The sequence below is a fragment of the Ctenopharyngodon idella genome, chromosome 20, assembly GCF_019924925.1.
Source record: "Ctenopharyngodon idella isolate HZGC_01 chromosome 20, HZGC01, whole genome shotgun sequence".
In the NCBI taxonomy this organism is placed as follows: domain Eukaryota; kingdom Metazoa; phylum Chordata; class Actinopteri; order Cypriniformes; family Xenocyprididae; genus Ctenopharyngodon; species Ctenopharyngodon idella.
In genome coordinates, this window is record NC_067239.1 from 5,196,815 (window position 1) to 5,223,411 (window position 26,597).

At 37.6% G+C, this 26,597-nt stretch overlaps 3 protein-coding genes across 9 annotated transcripts in view; 1 reads left to right on the top strand and 2 right to left on the bottom strand.

Moving 5' to 3' along the window:
* The window catches only part of dnm3a (dynamin 3a), a 55,554-nt gene extending 42,669 nt beyond the window's left edge, over positions 1-12,885 (bottom strand). For 3 of the 7 annotated variants that reach the window (XR_007926897.1, XM_051875795.1, XM_051875797.1), the window contains exons 1-3: positions 11,928-12,879; positions 11,472-11,682; positions 2,165-2,238 (exon numbers count right to left, since the gene is read on the bottom strand). Coding sequence is in view for 6 of the 7 variants with exons in the window: in XM_051875795.1 (XP_051731755.1) it covers positions 2,165-2,238; positions 11,472-11,632 (235 nt within the window). In the remaining variant the exon portion in view is untranslated. Of the gene's footprint in view, positions 1-2,164; positions 2,239-11,471; positions 11,683-11,927 lie in introns of all 7 variants that reach the window. The other 4 variants (XM_051875794.1, XM_051875792.1, XM_051875793.1 and 1 more) reach the window with 4 other exon arrangements.
* A 165-nt stretch (positions 12,886-13,050) lies between these two features.
* Positions 13,051-22,749, bottom strand: mettl13 (methyltransferase 13, eEF1A lysine and N-terminal methyltransferase). The gene is made up of 8 exons (XM_051875802.1): positions 22,424-22,749; positions 20,075-20,816; positions 18,420-18,619; positions 18,139-18,328; positions 17,877-18,053; positions 16,063-16,275; positions 15,143-15,274; positions 13,051-14,023 (listed from the first exon to the last, which is right to left on the bottom strand). The coding sequence occupies exons 1-8, from the start codon at positions 22,574-22,576 to the stop codon at positions 13,731-13,733; spliced, it is 2,100 nt and encodes a 699-aa protein (XP_051731762.1). The 5' UTR covers positions 22,577-22,749; the 3' UTR covers positions 13,051-13,730.
* Positions 22,750-22,847: 98 nt separating this feature from the next.
* Positions 22,848-25,800, top strand: itpa (inosine triphosphatase (nucleoside triphosphate pyrophosphatase)). Its single transcript, XM_051875919.1, has 8 exons — positions 22,848-23,011; positions 23,626-23,683; positions 23,766-23,830; positions 23,914-23,987; positions 24,095-24,126; positions 24,209-24,321; positions 25,094-25,170; positions 25,520-25,800. The coding sequence occupies exons 1-8, from the start codon at positions 22,949-22,951 to the stop codon at positions 25,647-25,649; spliced, it is 612 nt and encodes a 203-aa protein (XP_051731879.1). The 5' UTR covers positions 22,848-22,948; the 3' UTR covers positions 25,650-25,800.
* Positions 25,801-26,597: the final 797 nt, after the last annotated feature.

Genomic DNA, 26,597 nt, shown 5'->3' on the forward strand with positions numbered 1-26,597 from the left:
AGTTTTGAAAATGTTACAAATTTCTCATTTTTGACACCAATAGTGTCTCCACATAAACATGTTTTGAATGTTATGGATCAAAAGTTAACGAGTGCGATTACATGCACATTCTTAAGCCGATTTCGGTGGCATGTAAACGCATTAACCTGCTTTCTGTTGGCTTATTGAAGTATGCATGTGTGATACGTAACAGAAACGCATCCCTAGTGCAGATTCAAATGCATCCAGACAGAACGAGCGTTTTCCAGGAAAGGAAGAAGGAAATATCACAAACGCAGACTCTTTCAAGACCCAGAAAATTGTAAAAATGTGTTGTCATCTCTTGTGCAGCAGAAGTAGAAGTGTTTCAGTCAAAACGCCGAATCTGTAACTGCATGAGAGAATAATATATGAGCCATAAGCTTCACTGACATGTTGCAAGCTTTATTTAACATCACAACTGACATAAAATATGGAATACTCAGAGTCAGATATGCAAATTATTATTTTTGACGTTACTACAGGGAAATAAACTAATTTATTAACAGAGTCATTTAAACGCGGTTTAAACGCGGCTCTGACTTCAACATGTAAGCATCCATGTATTTGACTCAGAGTATTCTATGTATTATGTGAGTTGTTATTTTAAATAAAGCATTATTAAAAACCAAAGAAAAGTATTTCAAAATGTCAGTGAGAAACTTGCACAGACTCCTTCTCCTCTCATATTTGAAGTATCTACAACTCCTTGGGCTGCATGAGATGAGAACACATTTTTTATATTTCTTTGGTCAAGGAAAAGTCAGAGTTTGCGATATATTTGTCCTCCCCCAGCGCAACACACTCGCTGTGGCTGGTTGTGCTGTATAAGGATGCTTTCCAGTCACATATCACACATGCACACTTCAATAAGCCGACAGAACGCAGGTTAAGGTGTTTACATACCAGGCGAAATCGGGGTAGTGGGCAAAAATCTAGCTGTGTTGAATGGTTTATTCTTAAGCTGTTTATGATCTTACATATGCGTTTATAAAGCATAATCGGTTTAAGAATGGGGAGTTACTATAAGGGGTGCATAAACTTAAATAATTGTAGTGTACTAAGATGTAGAACAGCTTTTGAGCAGTCATCATTTTCAATAAAGGGAGTTAGGGAATGATTTAACAGATTAAAAAAAAAACAACAACAACTGAAAAAATTCACTTCAGCTTTAATTGGCATTGTGATATTTGGTTAATTGGTTATTTGTTGAATGTGTCTTTATTGTATTACTGTTTTAAATTTTAGATTGTTAGTTGGTTGTAATATTTTTAGGTCCATAGTAAAAGCCTAACTAAAATGTAGTATCCTACTCTGTTGTCACATGAACTCAGTAAGTGATATATTTACTTCAGAGGGTGGAATGTATTTTTTTTTTTAAATAATTGTTAATCCAATGTATAAAAATAAATAAAAAACATTTAAAAAAAAAAAAAAAACTGTACTACATATATATCGAGTTATACTTAGGCCTGCCATGATAACTACCTTTTGTTGTGCAATATATTGTCCCAGAAGTAATTGCGATAAACGATATTATTGTAATTTTAAGACCATTTTATGCCACTGAATATATAATCATAATATAACAGCATAATAAAGCAAGTAGGCCTACATACTTTCAAATGACAATAACCTTTTAATTCTTCAGACCATAGAAATTAAATATCCTAAATAAAACTTTAATAAATAGTAAATAAATATTAAAAAAGTGCCAACTGTAACAAGCAGAAAAAAAAAACACTTGAAAATCACAGATTTTTCCGTCCTTCTTTTCTCCGTAAAGTAAGGGTGCACACTATTTATGAAAAAACAAACCTTACTTTGCAGTCAGATGTCCATATGAACAAAGGCACAGATGCCTCAACAGGCCACATCTGCTGCTAAAACTATTTTAGTGGCACCATTCTGCACTGTGACATTTATATTTGAACCAGAAGAGTGAACTGCAGCTTTGACATAATGGGCAATATATTGCGCCACCAAAAATTATTGAGGTCATGTACATATAAAAATGCGATAAGTCGATATATTGATTATTGCGACTGGCCTAGTTATACCGAGCTATTCCAAACAACGTTTTGGTATCTGATCACTAATTAAGTACCACAACCAAAATGTGTGTTTATGTGAGTATCACTCATACCTGAAGTTGAACTGATGAGCTGAAGGACAAGTGGTCTCCTTGTAACAATTCCTGAGCCTCTTGGCAGGAAATCTCTGAAAAAAAAACACACATAAGTAAACATACAGTAGGCAGACAAATCATTATGCAAGCCAAAATACAATTCTCCTTCCAAAAAAAAACTACACATAAAACTTCCCTCACATGATACACCGACAGAGTCCCTGTCTGAGGCACAGTGCCAGAGACTTTGCATACTTGGACTAGTCCAGTTTTACAGTGAAACCATAAACCTCATCTTACCTCCTCACACCCTTCACGACCCTCATACTCTGATATTTATGGCACGTTTACACACAACTTGTACTGGCCTGTACTTTTACACGTGAGTTGTGGGATCATTCAGCATATGGGATCAAATAACCAGAAAGTAGTCAGTTCATAATCCAGTCCAGTTCATTTTCACCATTTATATGCAGATTACATTAGTCCACTCTATAAATAAAACAGTCCAGTAGAGGAACTGCAGCTGGATCACTGATATTCTTTATGGGTGATGTTAAAATACCTCCTACCCCTGTTTAAAGTGTTGAGATATATCTAAACAAGTCTTAAATATCTAAATAAATCTTAGTTTGATTACCCCAAAAAAGTGTCAACAACATTGTAGCTCTGTTTGTCAGCATGTGGCTGATTCAATGGTGTGGACTTGTTTGTCTTAGAAGCACTTTTGTTTTTTGTTGTTTATCCAATCTATTTCGAAAGAGGCAACAATACAATGATGGCAAACATTAGACTTTTCCCTGGAAAATGTGTTTTCCATTTGGTCTGATAACTCCCAGGCTTGAGATGAAGTCTCTATGCATGATGAAGATGATAGTGGAAATAGGGTGTGCACGGATCTAAAACAGAACTATTTCCCAAAATAGAGGGCAAGTCCCACTGGATTAGACCTAGTTAAAGGCATCCAGGGAGGAGGGCAGAATGCAGGTATAATCAAGAGTGGCATAGAGTGCTGCAGTGATAACGTATTTTTGTAGGCCAACCCGGAAGTTAACATCACCCTGGTTCCCTCGACAAAAACCCAATAGGATTTTTCCATTGGCTTTTGGATTATTGCAGATTTGGATTATTGGCTCAGTGACCAACAAAAGTTTATGATTCTTACACATTTTGTTCATTATGATAATCTTTTATGAATTTTGAACTCTAAATACAATTGTCAGATGTAAAAAGCTAAACGTAAACAAGCCAGGGTCACATGACTTCAACAGCACCATCACTAAGCTTCCGACAACTCTTTCAGTCTTTATTTAAAAATATTTTGCTGAAAATTTGAGTTAGAATAGTTTGCAAAACTGTAATTTATGAACACAATGAGGCTGTGAAAGCACACTAGTGAGTAGATGAGCTCTCCTGTTCAGCGTGGTGTTTAAAGGGGACCTATAATGCCCCTTTTTACAAGATGTAATATAAGTCTCTGGTGTCTCCAGAATGTGTCTGTGAAGTTTCAGGTCAAAATATCCCACAGACCATTTATTATAGCTATTGCCCCTATTTGGGGTGTGAACAAAAACACACCATTTTTGTGTGTGTCCCTTTAAATGCTTTTCCCGGCCACTTTCCAGAAGAGGACGGAGCTTTAACAGCTCACGCTTTGGTTGCTCAACAACAACAAAGCTGGAGAATCTCACGCAGCCAAAATGAGGATTGTCAGTAACAGTGTTCAGCCTTACATTGTTCAAACTGGAGTCGGACACTGATGGAGAGACTCAGGAAGAAGTTACAACTTTTAGAATGAAACTGGATGTTTCTAAATGGTTAGCGGATAAATTTATGTAGTTACTGTGAAGATGATTCAACTCATCAATTAGCATGTGCCGTCATGTTAATCTTTTGTGCAAATCCAGTGTTGAATTGACCCTCATTTGTGAAGCAGTCCGGCGTAAAATGACGGCATGGGAACAACACTCTACTACAACAACTCTTCCTCTTCTCTAAAGCAGCCCAACATGGCCTCACCCCTTTGTTGCGTATTCCCGGGCGCAGGGTTTATGTAAATTTTGGGGTTTGTGATGTCACCAACCCGGGAAGAAACTCGTTGTAGTCACTACCCTCCATTTGTTTTAGTCCTTAAAAAGCGGTTTCTGTAAAAGAAAATATCTCCCTTTGCATTGAACTTTGAGCATCGTAACTTTGCAGATGTTGTTTATGCTCAAACAGCGACATTACACACTAACTAAAGTTAACAAATGTCCCTGACCAACCTCTATAGTCCCATTTAGCCACTTGTTAGCAACCTCCTTTTTCAAGACAAGTAAAAGCTTTTTAAAAATTATAATACTGATGTATTTTATGTTTTTATGAATAAAACGTGAAATTATCTTGAGCTTGTGTTCACCACAGACCTAATTTTAGGCATTTAACCAAAAACCAATTCAAAAAAACCCACTGGCTCCAGGATGTTGGAACCAGGTCACTCGTTTCCGGGTTTTGGCCTACAAAAATACATCATCCCTGCAGCACTCTACGGCTAAGCTACAGAAAGAAAAAGAAAACCATCATACTCAACTGCATCATCATATTTCCCCATACTGTTGGTAGTGGTTGCTAAGACGACTATTAGTATTGCTCATACTGATGGTTAGGGATTTCTACAAACCACTAGCCCTAAGTAAAGGCCCTGATATACTTCAAGCTAAATCAAAGAACAAACTGATGTGATGTCATTTCAAACAAAATCGTGTTAAAACGAGTTCATTTGGAGTTCGTTTTGGGAGTTCGAAACAGCTTGCCAAAGCTGCGGCTGGTAAACACATCCGTACTACCATTGGTCCATGGCGATTATGCAATAGGTGGGCGTGATTCTGAGGCTCCGGGTTCTTTCACGTGGGAATCTTCTCCGGTTAATTTCTTCTGTCCAGTCCATTGAGGTCAGACATCCGTGAGTAAAAATAGCAACACACTGGAGAGCCACTTTATAGTAGAAAATTAACTTTTGATATTATGAGATTCTAGCTGCGTTTCCAGTACCATTCAAATTGCGTAAATTGTAATTGCGAATTGAAATTATGCTCAATGGAAATACGTGAATTTCGCAAAAACTCACAAATATCGCAAAAAAGTTTTTACGCTCACATGAGGTGGTTTTTCAGGCATTTCGAAAAAGGAATATTTCGCAAAACTGCAATGGAAAGTTTTTTTCGCATTTACAGGTCACCTGACATACAGTCGCATGTCTATGCACCTGTGCATCCTCACTCATAGCTCCTCAGGAAGCTTTCTCACAGCTCATTCCTCACCTCCTTGTGGTGCATTTATAGAATTAAACAGGCCTTTGAGATTTTCTTTGATCGGTTTCCAGGTCACAGGCTGGAGGATGGAGGAGCAAAGAAATGTGGAAGCATCCATTAGAGTATTGAGAAGCACCCAGGGAAGCATATATGAGGGAGAAGGGCTTCCAGAATGATACTCATTTATTATTCACAACATGGAAATAAAACATAGTTCATTATGAGCATGACTCAAACATGTCATTAATGGGCTTATTCAAGTCCTCTTTTATTTTTATTTTTTTGTTATTCTTATCCATTCTGCATCTCCCATGTGTTTTAGCAAGGCGGTCTGTGTTGCAAGTTGGTGAATTAAGATACTTGCCAGGTCACTACTCTGCTTTATTAATTTATCCAGTGTAAAACCCAGACACCGCCACACAAATGTGTCTTTTTGTTAATGACTGTCCTACTACAGGATTTAACACAGAGTAACAGCTCACTACCAGTTACAAAAAACACTGTAACAGTCTGTCACAGTCAATTCTAGTTGCATTTTTCATCAATTAGCCTAATTTCTTAAATTATCCTTTGACTATGTTCTGGCCCGCCATCTAGTGGCGAAATTTTTTTTTGGCCCGATGCCAAACTTAATTGCCGACCCCTGCTGTAAAGCTTCTTGTTTTTAAGCAATCTATTGTATAAAGTGCTAAATAAATAAACGTGACGTGACTTTACTAGAGTGACAAATATCAGAACTTATGCAAGCATATCCACGTTGCTATGATCAGATGCTTTCCTTATGCTTTCTTTAAAAAATGCTTGCTGTTTTTGTTGTGTTAATTTTGTTATTGAGAGGAAATCACGCAGCACATATTTACATAGTCATCTAAACGCCGCTCTCAGTAGCGCCATCTGGGTTTTCTCTAACAGTTTACTGCTGCTCACGTATTTTAAACATATTTTTACCCCTAAGCAAAGAACGAAAAAGAACTTCGCCATGAGTATATCAGCCATGAAGCTAAAGTATATGAACTAGCAAGCCAGCCTGTGGTATTTAGCTTGAACTTTCAGCTAGGCAGTGACTCATCTGTGTGTTTGACACATGGCTCACTCTTCTTCAACAATGTCCTCTACATTCCCAGTCATTCCCAATACTTACCCTTGACCTCTACTTTCTAACCCTCAACAAAGCCCCTCTTGACTCAACTGCTCCAGCCTCATCTTCTCCCCCTTGTCTATCCTTTCTTCTTCACTATCTGCTTATTTCACCCTGTCCCTCCCCCAGTACCCAGCATGCATTAGACCTGTAGTAAACAGACACAGTAAAGCTGAATTGAGCACTGCCTGTGTGTAACATGGTATTAATGTTTACCGATTTCAATGGGTATTTAACTGAGCATTTTCAAGATTGATTAAAGTACTAGATCAAGCAAAAAAAAATTGTCATTATTCTGTTATGGTCCAAAACACTGACAAAAATCACAATAAAATTAGTATATACAACCAAATGTCATCGGTTTTATGGAGCTTTTTGTTGTTGTTGTTTTGTGCTGGCCTCCATCTCATAATATGGAAAGGAGCAACATGAACAACATGAACTTCGACTGTGCAAGACAAATAAAGCCATATGGGTTTGGAATGACATGAAGCTCAGTAAATGATGGCAGAATTTCATTTTTAGTTGAACTATTCCTAATTAAAGGCACAGTTCACCCAACCTTGATTGAGTACTTTATGAACTTTATGATGTGTCAGATTTAGATGGAATGGACTATGGAGGGACAGAAATCTCAGGTTTCATTAAAATATCTTAATTTGTGTTTCAAAGATGAACTAAAGCTCTACAAGTGAGCAAATCTTTGGATGAACTAATAATTTCAAATGAATAAATAAATGTGCTATTCTCTATTGCTATTCCAAACTTTGTATTGCTGTACTTCCCACATTACTTTTATGTTCTCCTGTGGATGAATCAGTTGTATTGTAGTGTTGCTTTGAGTCAGTGTCTGCTAAATTTCTGCTAAATTTATAAATGCAAATGTAATGTAAACCAGTGTGACAGCCAAAAATAATTAAAAAAAAAAAAAAAAAGGTCAGCAAAATTCTCCATTTCTCCATTTTGCATTTTGGCATGTCATCTACTGGTCATGCAAAAATCAACTACATCCTCTACCCAAGCCCTACAATCCCTCTATCAGTGAAATCTCATTTGACTAACCCATTTCTCTAGGCATCGCTGGTGTTCCACTGACTGGCAGAGATACTGAGATCACAGATGGCTGAGGGTGCAGTGATCTCCATTCATATATAACTCATTGCTATGGATACACGTACTCATTATTTCCTGTGCATGAGCTCTATGTAGGCCATCATATGACCACACCACCACCACATAAGTTCATTCTGGTGCATAAATGAAAACCATTTGCAACTCATTGTACAGTATTTCAGTTGAACAATTTACATTAAAACACAGAGGCAGACTCTACATAACTTATAATATGGTCAATTGTTCTGAAGCACAGAGAAACATGATGTCTCCTAAAACAAAGAATCAATTCTGAAGTGTCGAAACTAATCGTCAGCAATTCTATCTCACTTCCTTTGACATGCCTGCTTAACAATGTAACAATTTTGCATAATACAAGCTGCCATTGGCCGCCTGCACACAATGTCTACTTTAACCCTCAAACACTGTAGTTGTAGCTGAAGCCTGGAAGAGTTTGGTTCATGTTGTCGACATGTTGAGAAGACACTGTTTTCAGCGCTCCAAATCCACTTTGATGCACTTTGACTCACACAGGAAAATTGATATGAAGAAAAAGGCCATTGTTACGGTACGTATCACTTCACTGTGTATCAAGCTCTGAAGAAAACTCCAGAGTTTCAGATATGGTGGTAAGCGGTAGACCAACCACAACAGACAGGGCAGTCTGACCAATCAGAGCAGAGTAGACTGAATCTTCGAACAAACTGTTGTCAGACTTTTTGAGAAATAAGGTGATGTGCAATGTTTATTATGAGAAAATTGAAGTCTTTTTGACCTTGGGTGCATGTAAACCTGTTGTAGGAGACTTTCAAAACAAAATTAGGAACCTTTAAAATAGCATAATAGGACACTTTAAATGCTATGTAAGTCACATGGGATAAAACTGTCTGCCAAATACATAAATGTAAACATGCATAAATGATTTTGTAGCATTCCTCAAACTCAAACAGTAGAGCATGGTGCTAGAAATGCCAAGGTCAAAAAAATTTAATTTTAGATGTGGGCATTGCACTCAAAATGAAAATGAGCTTGCAGTTGATTGTGGAAGGGTGGGTTTAAGCATACTAAATGATTGGAGAAGTTCAACATACATTACCAGAGAGAAGTCTGTCGTTTTGACACAGGAAGATTAAGTCGTGACATTTTGATTAAAGTTTTTCGCATACTGTAGGGAGGTATTTGATTTTGGACGCAGCGAAGGTCTCCACTAACTGTCTGAGAGCATGATGCCTCACACACTGACCAAGATTTTAGGATGATGGTCAGAATGCTTGAGTGCCTCCCTCTCAGATAAGCAAGATGCCTGTTCTCAGTCAGACTCACTTATCTTAAGCAGGCTATATTCACTTCACTTCAGCTCACCAAACTGATATGCACTGAGCAAATAATAGCTTTCACTAACAATCACAGCTTCCTGTTGGACAGGCCCAGTCTTTCCCTTCGGAAACCAGCGTGCAAAGAGAAGATCCTGTGAGGTTCTCTTGCGCAAGGAAAATAAAAGATGATTAAAGACTTGAAACTGTATGCCTTACAGGGACTCTTAAAAGGGTTATATAATAGTTTAGGGGCTGAAAGATTTTTTTGTTTTTGTAGAAAGTTCTTATGCTCACTAAGTCTGCATTTATTTGATCAAAACTACAGTAAAAACAGTGACATTATAAAAATATTATTATACAATTAAAATAACTCTTTTCTATTTTAAAATTGTATTTATTCCTATAATGGAAAAGCTGAATTTTCAGCATCATTGCTCCAGTCTTCAGTGTCACATGATCCTTTGGAAATCATATTACAGTATGTTAATTTGATGCTTAAGAAACATTTCTTATTATTATCAATGTTGAAAACAGTTGTGCTAATTAATATTTTTGTGGAAATTGTGATACACTTTGTAAGGATTCTTTGATGAATAGAAGGAACAAATGAAAAGAAGCATAACCTTTTGAACAATAGTCTATATACACCGATCAGGCATAACATTATGACCACCTTCCTAATATTGTGTTGGTCCCCCTTTTTCTGCCAAAACAGCCCTGACCCATCGAGGCATGACCTCCACTAGACCCCTGAAGGTGTGCTGTGGTATTTCACAAAGATGTTAGCAGCAGATCCTGAAGATCTGTAAGTTGCGGGGTAGAGCCTCCATGGATCGGACTTGTTTGTTCAGCACATCCCGTGGATGCTTGATTTGATTGAGATCTGGGGAATTTGGAGGCCAAGTCAACGCCTCAAACTCATTGTTGTGTTGTGCTCCTCAAACCATTCCTGAACCATTTTTGCTTTGTGGCAGGGCGCATTATCCTGCTGAAAGAGGCCACAGCCATGGGTGTACATGGGTGGGTGTACATAGTCTGCAACAATGCTTATGTAGGTGGTACCTGTCAAAGTAACATCCACATGGATGGCAGGACCCAAGGTTTCCCAGCAGAACATTGCCCAAAGCATCACACTGCCTCCGCCGGCTTGCCTTCTTCCCATAATGCATCCTGGTGCCATGTGTTCCCCAGGTAAGCGCCGCACACGCACCCGGCCATCCACATGATGTAAAAGAAAACGTGATTCATCAGACCAGGCCACCTTCTTCCATTGCTCCGTGGTCCAGTTCTGATGCTCACATGCCCACTGTTGGCTCTTTCGGCGGTGGACAGGGGTCAGCATGGGCACCCTGACTGGTCTGCGGCTATGCAGCTCCATCAAAACAAACTGCGATGCACTGTGTATTCTGACACCTTTCTATCAGAACCAGCATTACCTTCTTGAGCAATTTGAGCTACAGTAGCTCGTCTGTTGGATCGGACCACACGGGCCAGCCTTCGCTCCCCACGTGCATCAATGAGCCTTGGCCGCCCAAGACCCTGTCGCTGGTTCACCACTGTTCCTTCCTTGGACCACTTTTGATAGATACTGACCACTGCATACCGGGAACACCCCACAAGGGCTGCAGTTTTGGAGATGCTCTGACACAGTCTTCTAGCCATCACAATTTAGCCCTTATCAAACTCGCTCAAATCCTTACGCTTGCCCATTTTTCCTGCTTATAACACATCATCTTTGAGGACAAAATGTTCACTTGCTGCCTAATATATCCCACCCACTAACAGGTGCCGTGACGAATAGATAATTAGTGTTATTCACTTCACCTGTCAGCGCTCATAATGTTATTCATAACCGGTATATATATACACTTACTACACTTACTTACTACACTACACAAATGAATCTTAAAAAAATAAGAAAAATAAGTGTTTCTATCTCATTTAAATACGGTCTTAAATTCTCTCATATCAGATTGCCAGCTTGTACTCATGATCTGTATAGTCCAGAGAAAATTAATTCAGTCTTCAGATTCTGCATGGCTCACGGACTTTGGCTTGGCAGGCCATTAGACAGATGGAGGAAGAGGTAGTGACTGCTCCCGACTACAGATGAGAGCATGACCATCTGCACCTGCTTCAGCTATACACTTCAGTGACTCAATTCAACATCATTAGCCGATTAATCAGTCAATTTTTAGATTATTGCCATTGGCCAATAAACATGTCCACATGGCCATTTAATATTTTTGTCCATTTCTTTTGTTAGGATTTTGACATTTCTATATCATTCTTCGGTCACCCAGCCACTACCCAGATATTAATATCGGCCTGTTATTGAAACCCCACATGGTTTGACCAATAATAAAGCATTAATAACATTTTAGCGATTCCTTGGAATGTTGAACTGAACTATTAATTATAACACAGAACTATCTAGACTGTAGTATCCAGTTACAATGGTGTCATACCTGCCCACGAAATTTTCCAGGACAGAGCTTTTGCCTGCGCTCTGACCCCCGACCACCGCGATCTGCGGCAGGTCCAGGTCGCAGCTCTGTCCGATTGCACTGAAAGCGTCCTGCAGACGGTTCACCAGCGGGATGAGCTCCTCCATCCCCCGGTTGCCCATGGTTACGGAGCCGCGAGGATGCGGCGCGCGAATCACTGGGCTCAGCAAACCTTTGTTATAATAAATAAATAAATAAATAAATAAAATAAAATAAAATAAAATAAAATTGAGAGAGAAAACAGCTGCCAACTTAAAATAAGCGCAGTTTTCCAGACAATCAAATATTGGTGACATACAAAACCACAATAATAATAAAACTGCGTTACTTAAAATTATATAAACTAAAGTTTTTTTCTTCTTTACAAAGCGTATGTAATGAGCATACTAATCAGTTAAGTAAAGGCAGTTTAATTACCTGAAATTCGTTTTTCCGAGCGTTTGGTCCTGACAGACGGAGCAATTCAGAGAAACGGCGCTCGTGTACGGGACACTATAGTGAGCAATGAGCAGTGACTGAACTTAAAAGCACACACCCCTTTCTATACACGACGAACCGAAAGAAACTATAAGGCGATATATAAAGAAACCGAATAAACTATCTTCAATGTAACTCGCCTGTTTCAATCACTTATTTGTCCTGAACTCAACTTGTGGTCGAAACCTGACAGCCAACTGACCGTTTTTCGTTGAGTGCGCTTGCGCGTGCTCGCGCAGACGCCACTCCTCTAGGAATATAAAAATACAGATTTGGTTCTACTCAGAAGTATGCTTTTTGGCTTGTCATTTAATGCACACAAATCTACGAGGAGCAAAAATAGAAATATCTGAATTCAGTGATCAGGAAAAAAGCAAAGTGACGTAAAATACAGTGGCGTGCAGCGCGTGCTTTGCGACCCTGCCCCTTTCACAATCTAAACGATAGACCAGAATTATTGATAAAATCTGTATGTTTATAATATTTACAAAAGCAAAACTCAGTTGCGACCGGTTAATCTTAAGAGTCTATTCTGTGAAAGTCAAAAATAACAAAAAAATAACAAAAACAAAAATCAACATGTGATTACTTCTATCAACCACTGAATTATTTGAATGGCGGAAAAAAACATACTATTATTATAATTTTACATAAATATAAAAACAAGTGAAAAACAAGTTTTCTCTAGAAATTGTCACTTAGGATAATTAGAGCATCAGAATTTCACAACAAACATAAGTGGTATAAATACAGCTGAATATAGCAGCTTTTATCATTTTGTTTGTATGGCCTTCCACCCCTTGATAGGTCAGTGAGTGAATGCCACTGTAGGGTGCATCCACCCTCATTTCAGTACAGTAGACTCATCCAGTAAAAATAACACTACACAGCCATTATAGGGTTGCCAGATAGTTTGCTTCTGTATAAACACTAGTGAACTTTTCTTTACAGCAGTATTCATTCATATTTTTTTCAGTGAGTAAAATGTCCTAAAACCTTACATTATATGAACAAAATGTATATGTTATTATAAGGCAATCTCAGGAGGAATAAAAAACAGATATTTAATGTCAATTAATTTATTATTATTTTATTATTTCTGTTTCAGGACCATTACAATTCTTTTTTGCTGAAAGTGAAGACAGCAAATAGACCTTGACACAACAGCACCGTGTCTGTGTGTTTGATGTTGATCTTTCCGTTTAGATATAGATCATCAATGATAATAGTTGGTATAGTTTTGATATATACACATTACACTTTTAAACATTTGAAATAGTTATTTATTTCAGATGGAATTGTCTCTAAATGCAATGCAAAAACAAAACAAACTGTGGTTGGCCACTTTATTAGGTGTGTTGGCCGTCTTTTCTTCCCTATTGTGACTTATATCTGAGTGAAATGGCTTCTCAAACCAGAAAAAATAAATGTAGGGCGGGACTTGATTTTGTGAATAAAAAAAAAATATGTGCAGGGACAAATCATTTATAATAAATACTGCAATATTTCATTAAAAAAAATCCATGGTGACTTTAAAGGTCAATCAGATGATCTCATCCTAAGTAGACGTTTTGTTTTGTTGTCGTTGTCATTTTTCCACAATAATCTGCAATATGGACCAGACTATATGCCAACATGAGAATGGGACCGGAATAATTTCTTAACCTTGAAAATGATGCGCACAAGTGAAATCAGCCATTATTTTATTATTTTTCATTTCTCTCCACACCTTTTCTTCAATCTTTAGATGACTTTCAGGTCATTCAGCATTGCAGTAATGTCTATTTGAGGCACACAAGGTGCAGTCTGGGTGTTTGCACGTAGTGTCTTCTGTAGGTCTTTTGCCGTCTGCTGTAATGTTTGTGGAACAGCGTGAGGTTTGTGTCCCTCTCCTTCACTTCTGCAGCACAGTAGCACCTCGTTGACTTCTCCCTCGATTCCACGAGAGAACACACATGGGAACACGGCTTGAACACGCTCAAGAACTGACTTCCTGAGAGCCGAGTCACGACACACTAGGTTCAACATAAATAGTCCTGTGGGAGGGGGAAAAAGTATGATTGATCATGGAAAATGACCACTTATTACAAAACAAATGTATATTTTACAAACTATCTTAACTTTTCAAAACTGGTTTTAAAGGGATAGTTCACCCAAAAATGAAAAATTTTCCCATGATTTACTCTCAAGCCATCCTAGGTATATATGACTATTATCTTTCAGACGAACACAATCAGAGATATATTTAAAAATATCCTGGGCTCTTTCAAACTTTATAATGGTAGTGAATGGTGCTCATGATTTTGTAAGAAAAATATCCATATTTAAAACTTTATTAACTATAATAACTAGCTTCCGGCAAATGGCCATACACATCGAGTTATGGCGAAAGAGACCTCTAACCTGACATATGACACAGGAGCAGGTGAGAGTAGATGCCTTTCGCTATCATCTACTCTTACATCGAAAACCTCTAACATTTCTATTAAAAAAAAATCTCATTTTAGACTTCTAATTCATGACCGGTGTTTTGTTTTGCTCTATCCTCTGCACTTCAGCATTCGTCAATAAGTCATACGTCGGGTCAGGGGTCACTCTTCCGCCATAACTCAATGCGTACGACCGTTTGCCAGAAGCTAGTTATTATAGTTTAGAAAGTTTTTAATATGGATATTTGGTAACACTTTAGTATAGGGAAGCACATATAAACTATTAACTGCGACTTTTCCCTCAATAAACTCTTAATTTACTGCTGCTTAATAATAGTTAGTAAGTTAGTTGTTAAGTTTAGGTATTGGATAGAATTAAGAATGTAGAATAAGGTCATACAGAATAAGGCATTAATATGTGCTTAATAAGTACTAATAAATAGCCAATATTCTAGTAATAAGCATGCTAATAAGCAACTAGTTAAAAGACCCTAAAATAAAGTGTTACCGTATATGGATACTGGATGGATGCACTTTTTGGGGCTTCAAAATCATGAGCGCCATTCACTCCCATTATAAAGCTTGGAAGAGCCAGAATATTTTTTAATACAACTCCGATTGTATTCGTCTGAAAGAAGATAGTCATATATACCTAGGATGGCTTGAGGGTGAGTAACCATGGGATAATTTTCATTTTTGGGTGAAACTAACCCTTTAAGAACTTACCTCGAGGGGTTAATAAGCTGTAAACTTTCTTCAGAAGTGATGTTTCTACAAAAGCAGATGGAGGGCAGCTCATGCCCAGGGTGGTGTCTTTGCTGTCAACGTCAAACATGATGACATCAAAAGAATGTCCCCCTATAAAAAATGCAGACAATTTTAATATATTTTAGAAGGAACAGGTTGTCTGCTGAAATGCAGCTAAAACACACAAATCCACCTCCATCTCTTCTCCAAAAAATAGATGACCAATAGACTGATGCATAAAGAAGCATATACAGGAGTTCATTTAGAATTCATTAGATTAAACATTTTATACATTACATTAGACATTTTTAATCACTAAAATATTGAAATCCAAACTGGATGTCAGAATTCAGGATTCCCACTGTCTTGAAAAACGTGAATATACTGTATGACAAAGCCTAATAACCCTAGAAAAAAATCTTAAAACTCCATAAACTATTTTATAATGAATATACATGTTATAGTTATGCCAATCTCTAAAACATCACTAACACTTTACAATAAGGTTTTATGTTAACATTATTTAATGCATGAACACTGTTCATGTTCAAAATCCTCATGATAATTTTAGTTCACCATGCAACTAATGTTAACACTTACAACTTAAAAATGTATTAGTAAATGCTGAGAGAAACATTAACTAATATTAATAATTGCTGTAGAAGTATTGTTCATTGACAGTTAATAAATACTAACAAATGCTAACAAATGACACTTTGTTAAGTTACCAAAATATTTTATCAGGTAGAAATTGTGAGTACAAAATATTCTTGTTCTTAATCCTTCTTCAGTAACGAAAAACTGGAAAAGTCGTCATGGGGCCTTTGAATATTGTTGTGGACAACAGGGGGCCTTTGAGTCAAAAAGGTTTAGAATTACGAGTCTAGATGTTCTCTCACCCTGACTCTCCAGTGTTTTGATGTGCTCCAGTCCATCTCCCAGTATAACATTCAGCCTCTTGTCGGTCTGAAATCCAAACCAGGTCTGAGCCACTTCCAGCACTGCTGGGTCCAGTTCAACCACTTCCACCCGTGCACAAGGCACAAAGTCATGAAGAAACTGGGGCAGACCCCCGCCACCTAGTCCCACCAGTAACACGGACACTGGGTGATCTGTTGGAGAACATGTGACAGATTAATAAGAACAGACTTTTTTGTGAATTATGCATATCGTTGAGGGGGACTGACATTCAGCACCATAATAGTGGTTCATGTGATTCATGAGCTTTATTTCAGTGTTCAGTGATAATTTCAGTGTGTTCAAAATTATCGGTGAATAGTGACATTTTCAGTCTTTTCCTCTAAACTTAGAATGTAACACACTTGACTTGTGGAGTACTTTTATTATATAAAAAAAATCATGATTATTTTATTTATTTTTATGGTTTTGTTGTTGTTGTTTTTGATAGTCCCTGGTCACTATGAACCATCATTCACTGACAAAGTAATAAGTGCTGTTTCTTGAGCAGCAAATCAGCATATTGGAATGAATTCTGAAGGATCATGTGACACTGAAGACTGGAGTAATGATTCTGAAAATTCAGCTTTGCCATCACCGGAATAAATTAAATTTTTTAAATATATTCAAATAGAAAACAATTATAGTAAACAGTTATTTTAAATTGTAATAATATTTGACAATATTACAGTTTTTACAGTATTTTTGATTAAACAAATGCAGCCTTGGTGAGACTTCTTTCAAAAATATTGAAAATTCTTATTGACCACAAACTTTTGAATGTCTACTTCAGGACTTATATTGTTGTCTGCATATTTAGCCAGGATATTATAAAGTATTTGAAAGGGGACTTATTATGCCTCTTTTTACAAGATGTAAAATAAGTTTCTGATGTTCCCAGAGTTTGTATTTAAGTTATGTTTTAAGTTTTAAGTTAAGTGTGAGTTTTAGCTCAAAATACCCCACAGATAATTTATTATAATTTATTATAATGTTAAAATTGCCACTTTTTGAGTGTGAGCAAAAACGCACCATTTTTGAGTGTATCCTTTTAAATGCAAATGAGCTGTTGCTCCCGGCCCCCTTTCCAAAAGAGGGCGGAGTTTCAAGAACTCATGCTTCGGCATACCAGCAACAACAAAACAGGACAATCTCATGCACCAAAAATGTCAGAAAGGGCCTTCATGTGCAATTTTTAACTAGGAAACTCTTGTTTACGATAATTAGGGCAGCATCAGTTCTGGATATGAAGTTTGAGCACAAAGCATTGGCACTGACTCATCTATCAGAATCAACCTTTGTGAAAATGCAGCGTTGAACAGACCCTTGTTTGTGAAGCAGTCCGGCGTAAAATGACTGGTGCAAACATACAAGACTTTCTTCGGGACATTTCCTTCAAAAATTAATTTAACCACAATGTCCTCAGTGACTCAGATGGCAGTAGCCATTATGTTCATCAGTACATCCCAAAACACAACACTTGTAATGCCTCTTTGGCACAGACATTCATCTGCTACAGAGAGAATACAGAAATGGTGGACTCTGTGCTACTCACTCAGGGCTGTGTCTATGCTAATAGGGCAGATCGTTACCGGTTGTGGGTGGGGCTTCTCCCTATGATGACGTTCAAACACCATATAAAAGTGAATTTTGCATAATAGGTCCCCTTTAACATCAAAAAACATAAACGATACAAACCCTTCCACATGTAAATGTTTAAAACTTTTTCTAAGCTTTTTAATGTTAGCACACTTACCTTTATTACTGATTGCATCCGAACCAAGCATTGCTAAACCCGCCACCATGACTTCATGATGTGTACAGCAGAGAAAACCCCTGTCCACACTGCGATCTTTAGCTTCCATTGAAGCAGGGGCTTCAGAAACAGACGGTTTGGCTTTTTTCTTGTTCTTCTTTTTGTGAGTAGAAGAAGCTGGCAAAAGAGATGAAACACTGACGTAAGTCTTCAGTTTTTCTGAAAACATTGCATATTTACACAGCATATTCTGTAACTGCACCTGTGGCGGCGGACCGGAGTCTGCTCTCTGACTGTACCAGCTGGGAATTGTTCATGAAGATCAGCCTGCGATAGAGGTGACCATCCTCTCCTCTCACATCCTCCACAGAGTACTCTCCAGTCAAAGCACTGAGGCCTCGTCCAATGACCTCCCTCCACCCCAGATCTCCTCCCACAGACAGGAACGGCACCTACGCCAGAGGAAGTGTGAAAGAGAAAGTGCATGAGTGAGGAATGAAGACAAGATAAAAAGCAATACAGTTGCATGTTATTCTCGTGCACCTGCTGATTGGCTGGCATTCCAGGAGGAGCGAGTTCCATCACCATTGGTGACAGCTCTGATTGGACTGCCTGCATGTCCTCATACTCCTGATCTCGATGCATTGCCACAATGACCAGGCGTCTGAATTTTGCACTGGACGCTAGCTGAGTCCGACCTTCAGCTGAGCCATACAACCAATCAGACTCACGGCCCTGAGGAACTAAAAAAAAAAAATTTAATTAAAAAAATTAATTTATATACTCCAATATTTTATTGATGTCTTGATACAGGAAGCTGTTGAAGGAAGCGCTTTCCTGGAAAGCGGGGTGTGGAGCAGCAGCTCATTTGCATTTAAAGACACATGCACGAAAACAGCATGTTTTTGCATGCACTCAAAAATGGGCATTTACAACATGGTATAATAATGATCTGTGGGGTATTATGAGCTGACACATTCTGGGGTCCCCTGAGACTTAAATTACATCTTGAAAAAAAGGGCATAATAGGCCCCCTTTAAGAAGTTTGATAGGGAAACTGACTATGTATGTCCTTCACAGTGCTTAATAAGAGTGAGCGTAGGGCTGGCCGATTAATCGAAAAGTAATCGAAACCGAAATTCAGAACCTCTTTTTTAATCCTGTTAATACTTCCCACTTAAAAACATACTCCGCCCCGTCCAGTCAACACACAGAGACGGTGCGCGAGCGGTGAACCTTGCGTCTTCACTAAACTTTTTTTTTAAGTTCACTTAACTGTTTTAAGGTTTGCCAGTTTGGACATTCAAGCGATTTAGACGATCGGATGTGTATTATATCGAGCTACCGTGCTCGCGCAGCTGCATTGAGGCACGAACACTAGCTGCACAAAACCTGAAGACCGCGCGCACTGAGAGGAGCAGCAACTAGTTGTCAGCGCTGTCCTGTGATTTATCACTAAAGTAGCTTAGAAACTCAAAAGTTATTATAGCATATATTTTTCTACTTTTGAAGTAACTACTTACAACCCACAGTTTCACAATTAATAGAGAGACGGTAGGACTAATTCACACACGCAATCGCTCTCATTACTGGTAGTGTGTTAATTTTTTTTTATCTGATTTACAATGAGCAGAATTCTGTTAGAAATGTTACGAACCATAGATAAAATAACTGCTAAAAGTGAGCTATTATGTCAGATCACTCTTTCAATAGGAAAAAAATATCCCACCTTTAATAGTCAAGCACATTTACAGTACAAACCTTGTAAGCGAACTATGAGGGCAAAAAAAAAAGAAACAAAATAATCGTTCACTAATCGTAATCGAGGTAAAATTAATCGAGGTTTTGATTTTAGGTCATAATCGTCCAGCCCTAAGTGAGCGGGCACAATAGTTTTTTTGGTGTGATTTGCTAGTTTTGATTCTCTGATTCATGGAGATTTCCTTGCAGAACCATGAGTAATGTAGTTTTTCACCATACACTCTGCTGTTAAACACAATTGTAGCTCACAGTAGGTCTGTCTTTAACAGTTTAAGTTTTCATCAAACCAATTCTAATTCAAAAAACAATTCAAATATTAATGGGATTTTTACTTCCAAAACTCGACTGTTGCATGCTGTAAAACAAGTAGTTACACTTGGCCTATGACAGTGATCATCATCACAATAAAAAGGCAAAAAAAAGAATCAAATGCTCACCAATAAAGATGGCAAAGTAGTTACTCCGTGGCAGCTTGGCAGAAGGCAGGCTGTCCTGTACTGTCAGAGTGTATCGCGGCCGGCCGGTGGCTGCATGACACAATGTAAGGGATGGTGAGCTGCTAGCATCTGTTCCACCTCTGAGCTTATGCAGCATTAGATTGTAGGCCTGCCTCTCCTTCACAGCAGACAACAGCTCCGGTACTGATACAAGTCTAACCGGAGCGCCATCCTCCCCCTGACAGAGCTCAAGCACTGCAAACGGAGGAGCTTGGCGGAATTTGGTGCAGACTAGAACAAAAACAGGAAGGGCGAAGGAGGAATCAGACACTTCATTCTGCTGTCCACTTAGACAGTGAATTCGTACAGCCCAGCCCTGGGCGAAATGTTCCACGGCCAGCTTTATAACATGCTCCTGGGCTAATGTCACGCAGACATACCGGCCCCCAACACTCAAAACTCTACCAACTTCTGCAAGCATCCTGCCTGCAAGAGCACCGTCCTCTTCTGAAGCCATGGCATCAAGCGTGCCCTTATCTAGGGCCGCCTGAAAGCTCCCGCTCTCAAAGCCTGTCTGGGTGGCATCCACCTGCTGGAAGGTCAGGTCAGGACGGCGCTCTGCGTTCCTCTGGTTCATGTGAGACACCACCGTCTCGCTGATGTCAATGTTGGTTAGCTGATGGTAGCCAACATCATAGAGCTGTTCACTCAGCTCAGAGTTACCACAGCCCACCACCAACACCTGCAGACCAACAGTTACAGTTCTACTTAGAAGTTTACATAACACTTGTACAACCTACAAGATGTTGATTATTATTATTATTTCATAAAGTGGGATCATAAAAACTGCACTGCTTTTTATTTAGGTTCCTAAAGAATTATTGGATGCTTAAAAAAATAGTTCAGTCATTATTTAGCAAAAATATTGATATCTGTCTCTAGCTTTTCTTAGCATGTTTGAAAGTGTGAAAGAAGAAGAGAATCATTCTTTAGAGCCAGATCTTTACAATGAATCAGTTATTCCAGTGACTGAAATTTAACTGACTTAAAGGGTTAGTTCACACAAAAATTAAATTTCTGTCATTAATTACTCACTCTCATGTCGTTCCAAACCCGTATGACCTTTGTTTATCTTCGGAACACAAATTAATAATTTCTTCTCTTCGATGTCATTCTCCTACCCCGTTCATGTAGTAAACGCAGTGCGGCGCTTCCGAGTTCAACGTCAGAACGCCGGCTCATTATTGGCCGGCTCCTGTGTCAGCATCACACGCATGTGTCGTGGTGCTCATGTGAACAGCATCGGCTAATAACGAGCCGGAATTCTGACGTAGAACATGGAAGTGCTGCACTGCGTTTACTACGTGAACAGGGTAGGAGAATGACATGGAAGAGAAGAAATTATTGAATAAAGTTGTTATTTTTGTTTTCTTTTTGCGCACAAAAAGTATTCTCGTCGCTTCATAACATTAAGGTTGAACCACTGTAGTCTCATGGACTATTTTAACAATGTCTTTACTACCTTTCTGGGCCTTGAAATTGGTTATGACATTGCTGTCTATAGGGAGATCAGAAACCTTTCGGTTTTAATCAAAAATATATCTATAATTTTATTTTTTTTTTTTCTCGAAGATAAACGAAGATTTTGCGGGTTTGGAACAACATGAGGGTGAGTAATTAATGACAGAAATTTCATTTTTTTTGTGAACTAACCCTTTAAATTTTGGTCTGTTCATCACATAAAGCTATCGAGAAACTTTTAAGAACCACTTTTATAATACTTTTATGGCATGTTTACATAATTTGTAAGCTTGAAATCTGCTCACCGGTATTACAAATGTTTTCCGTTTCTATTTTTATTATTTTTAAAATGTAATTTAATTCTGTTATAGTTTATAATCATTTTAATATGCTGATTTGCTGCTCTAGAATCATTTCTTATTATGATTAATGTTAAAAACAGTTGTGCTGCTTAATGTTTGTGGAAACAAAGCTTAATGTTTGTGTTTTTTTCAGGATTCTTTGATGAACAGAAAGTTCAAAAGAACAGCATTTATTTGAAATATAAAGTAGAAATAGATATAAATAGATACTAAATCTTTTGTAATATTATGTCTTTACTGTGACTTTTGATCACATTAATGCATCCTTACTGAGTAAAAGTATTAATTTCTTTTAAAAGGTTAGTTATCTTACTGACCCCAAATTACCGTTTGAACGGTATTATATTGTATATTTCATCAAATATGAATCACCGCAGGTGTAGGCTGAAGAGTTTGTCTTTGTAAACTTGACATGAGAGCATAAGGAGGAAACATTAAAGTCTGGAGTTATTGAATTCATATTTACCTTATCACGAGGTTTAATGTATTTATGCAGTACACCGCAGAGCGAGTTGTAGTCTCCGTACCACTCGAAAGCCTTTTCTCCTCTTTTACGGAAAAAGCGCTCCCAGTAGTCCGCTGAACTGAACTCCTCAGCGGTGCGAGGCAATAAGCTCATGCTTATGGATCGGTTCCTCAAACTCTCTCTCACTTAAACTCTATTCAGATTTAACTGATGAATTATAACTTTTTGCAAGCAGATAAAACTTTACTACGATATTTAATGGGTAAATAATACTGATGAAAGTATTTCTATGCTGCAGTCTTTGACATGTGATGACGCTCTCCCACATGTTTTCCACTTTCCACCCGGAGTGATTTTACAGAAGGACGATATAGAACAAGCAGCGATTGGTCAGTGTGTGATGGGGCGTGTCTAGAATGTGGCGTAGGCGTTCACTGATTGGTGGAAGTTTTAGCTCGATGACAGAGGTCCAATGTTTTTACCATTCCGACAGTGAGTTGTTGTATGGCGGAAAAAGGCTGAAGCATGGCAGTACCTACCGGCAGAGCTGTGGTATTCGTTACCGGGAACGCGAAAAAATTGGAAGAGGTGAGAGTGTGGCGGCTTGTTTTAAAATAGCGAGCCAGCCACAAACTAACCAATCTAAGTACAATGTAAAATAGAATGTGAATAAGTGTTTTGCAGTGCATGAATAGTCTCCTCACATGTCATGAAGCACTGTAAGATATGTTATGGCAGCTTCAAAAGTGAAATGCTATCCAGTCCTGCTAAATAAACGCATTGTTAGTTAGTGTATTTTATTGTTTATATGATTTTTTTTTAGATTCAAGTTAACCAACTTCACACATTCGAGCTATTCACACAAACAGGCTACAAAAAACGGCCTGGAATGTTTAAAAATAAGTTTTTATTTCTTGTTCAGTGGTTAAAATCATGGTCAACATTACAGCAAGTCATATTAACTGTTTTATTTTATAATCATTTTTTTTAAGGGAGATTAGAAAAATGCATATTAAAACCATTATCTTGAAATTTTATAGAAATAAACAGTAAAAAAATTTTTATCATTATGTAGAAATACTATAGAATGGGTCAAAATTCAGCCTAAATTACAATGTTACTCAGTATTGGTAAATCCGGAAAACACGTGTACAGTATAATATTATGTTTTGTTTTTGTAATTCAAATTATTTTACAAACAGGTAGTTCAGATCCTTGGTGACAAATTTCCCTACAAACTGATCTCTAAGAAGATTGACTGTAAGTATCTGGCTATTACTAATGCTTTGTTGACTTGTCAAGCATGCTGTTGCTGTATTTATAATGCGATTGTGGCTTACAGTGCCTGAATATCAGGGAGAACCAGATGAGATTTCTATCCAGAAGTGTCAAGAAGCAGCAAGGCAGGTTTGTAAATTGCACACTTTTGTCACTGGCTTTCACTGGGTCGATGCCTCGGCTCACACATGATCTTTGTGTTTTCTGTGAAGGTGGATGGGCCAGTGCTGGTGGAGGACACATGTCTGTGCTTCAGGGCACTAGGAGGACTACCAGGACCTTACATGTGAGTCTCTCTCTAGTTCCTTTATATGCTGTAAATATAAAATGGTATGTATGGTATAGGTCTGTTGCACACACACAGTACAGTAAATATTTTTCTTCTCTTGACAGAAAATGGTTCTTGGATAAACTGAAGCCTGAAGGTAAGATAATTTGACAAAGATTTGGGCTACATCTGTTGAATTTCTGTAATTCATTAAGCTGTTTTCTTTTATATGTTTGCAGGATTGTATAAATTGCTGGCAGGTTTTGAAGATAAATCAGCCTGGGCTCTGTGTACATTTGCTTTCTGTGCTGGAAAAGAGGAGCCAGTTCAGCTGTTCAGAGGAATAACCGAGGTGAGCATGTTTATTCACTGTGGTATACTGGTTTTTACACTGAGGTTTGGTGCAAGTTTAAGGCTCTCATCTTGTTTCCCCCCATCTTTTCCACATCATTTTCTGTCTCCAATATCACTATCAGTAAATAAACCAAATCCATTGACAGATGAGATGTACTGTATCACAGATTTGTAATGTACACTACCATTTGAAAGTTTGAAAGTCGGTAAGATGTTTTAACCCTCTGGTACTGTTAGTGTGTCGGTCAAAAATAACAGATTTTTTTTATTTGTATTTCAATGAAATGATTGTACTATATTTTCATTTGATAATGTTTTTTATTTAATATTTTATTTTATGCTACTAAATTATATTTATGCAGTAGTTATAATCCATTTATTTACTTCAGCATGGACATGAAAATGAAATTTCCAACTTGAACTGTCATCAATCTTGAATGATTTGAAGCATTTTGGAGCTTTTAAATGACGACACTTGGCAAATTATTGCTGAATTGAAAAAAGTTTAAAAATGTGAACTTGAAAAAAGTTACATTTATAGTTATGAAAAATGTACAAAAATCTCATTTTCAATTCTTATGTGAAATATATATTTTCCAAAACATGTTTTACCTTTTCGAATCATGCCCATGATTTGTGTGTGTGTGTGTTAAGAGCAAGTGACAAAAAAAATACTGACCCCGAAATTTTGAAAGGTACTGTGCATGAATGCGTTATACTGTGTTAACCCAATTATTCATCCCTCAGATATTTCTAATAATATTTTTCAGGGCCGTATTGTTGAGCCCAGGGGCCCAAGGGATTTTGGATGGGATCCTTGTTTCCAGCCTGATGGTTATGAAAAAACGTGAGGATAATTTGAGTTTTAAATGGTGTTTTTCAGGTTCACCACTAGATGACAGTATTGTTCAAATTAAATGCAATGTGCTTTGATTAACAATATGTATAAATATTTATGATAGACTTTTCCTACAGTTTATGTGATCACAGTGTAAGATTGCAAAAGTTGCTGTATTCATCTTTAAAGAATGAAACATAAACTTAAATCAGTGATAAGGAAACACAAGCCCTTAATGGCTACACTTATGGCAACAATAGCTCAAATCGAATGCTGTTAAATTTTCAGATTAAATTATAAGAACCACTAAAACCTTTTTTGTTTTTCTCTTTCCTCTGTTTTGTGTTTCTGTGGGCAGTTATGCTGAGCTCCCTAAAGAAGTGAAGAACAGCATCTCCCATCGGTACCGCGCCCTGGCAGCCTTGTCGGAACACTTCTCCCAGCTTAACAACGCACCGGAGACCAAGCGCACAAAACACCAAGACTGAGTTCTGTTCTCTTTCCAAGCAGAATCAGCCAATCAGAGCTCAGTTTGGCTCTGGCTCAAACGAATGCACTGATGTGCTGGTCTTAAACGGTTTAAAATGTACTCCATCCTCTTTGTCTTTTAAATAAATGCTTTGTTTATAAAAAAAAAAACTCTTTCATTCCAGTATTAATTTGAATTAGTAATGAATCTAGATGGATTTTAATTAAGTTACCATTAGCTATAGTAATTAATATGTTAGGGCTGTCAAGCGATTCAATTTATTATCTACTTTATTACACGATGTGGCGATTAATTACTCTAATCATACATCAAATTTGGCTGGGCAATTACATTCAAAAGACAATTTAAAGTGAGAAAATTAGAAAAATATCAAATAGACATTACAAAAAGTGGCTTTAGAAAGAAATATATTTGATTCAACATAATTTATTACACAAACTTTTTTAGCTACAACGGCCATTAGAGTGAGGCAGAATTTTCATTTTAGAGTGAAGTATACCTTTAATTGTTAATTTTTACTTATTTTTATTATTTTTTTTATGAAATGATACTCTAAATAAGAAACTGAAACTGCCATTAGGTGGCGATAAATGTCTAAATGAGTAAGTCACTGAGTCATTCATTCATTCGATTCGTTCAAACGGCTGATTCATTCAGGAATGAAGTAAATGGCTCTCTTATGAATGGGCCGTTGAATCATTCGTTCACCCGATTCGTTCAATACGCGAATTCATTCAGAAACACTGCTGTGTTTCTCGGAGACCCACAACAGTTCTGCTATGGCTTTATAGGTATCAAAAACATACAATGTTGTGTCTAAAATATAACACAATATTAACTTCTTATTTATTGAACTGTTGTATAAAATCAGCATCAGCCCTCGTTGCTCGTGTGATATTGCTTAACTATACCATATGATATAAATGTTAGACAAAAACACATACAG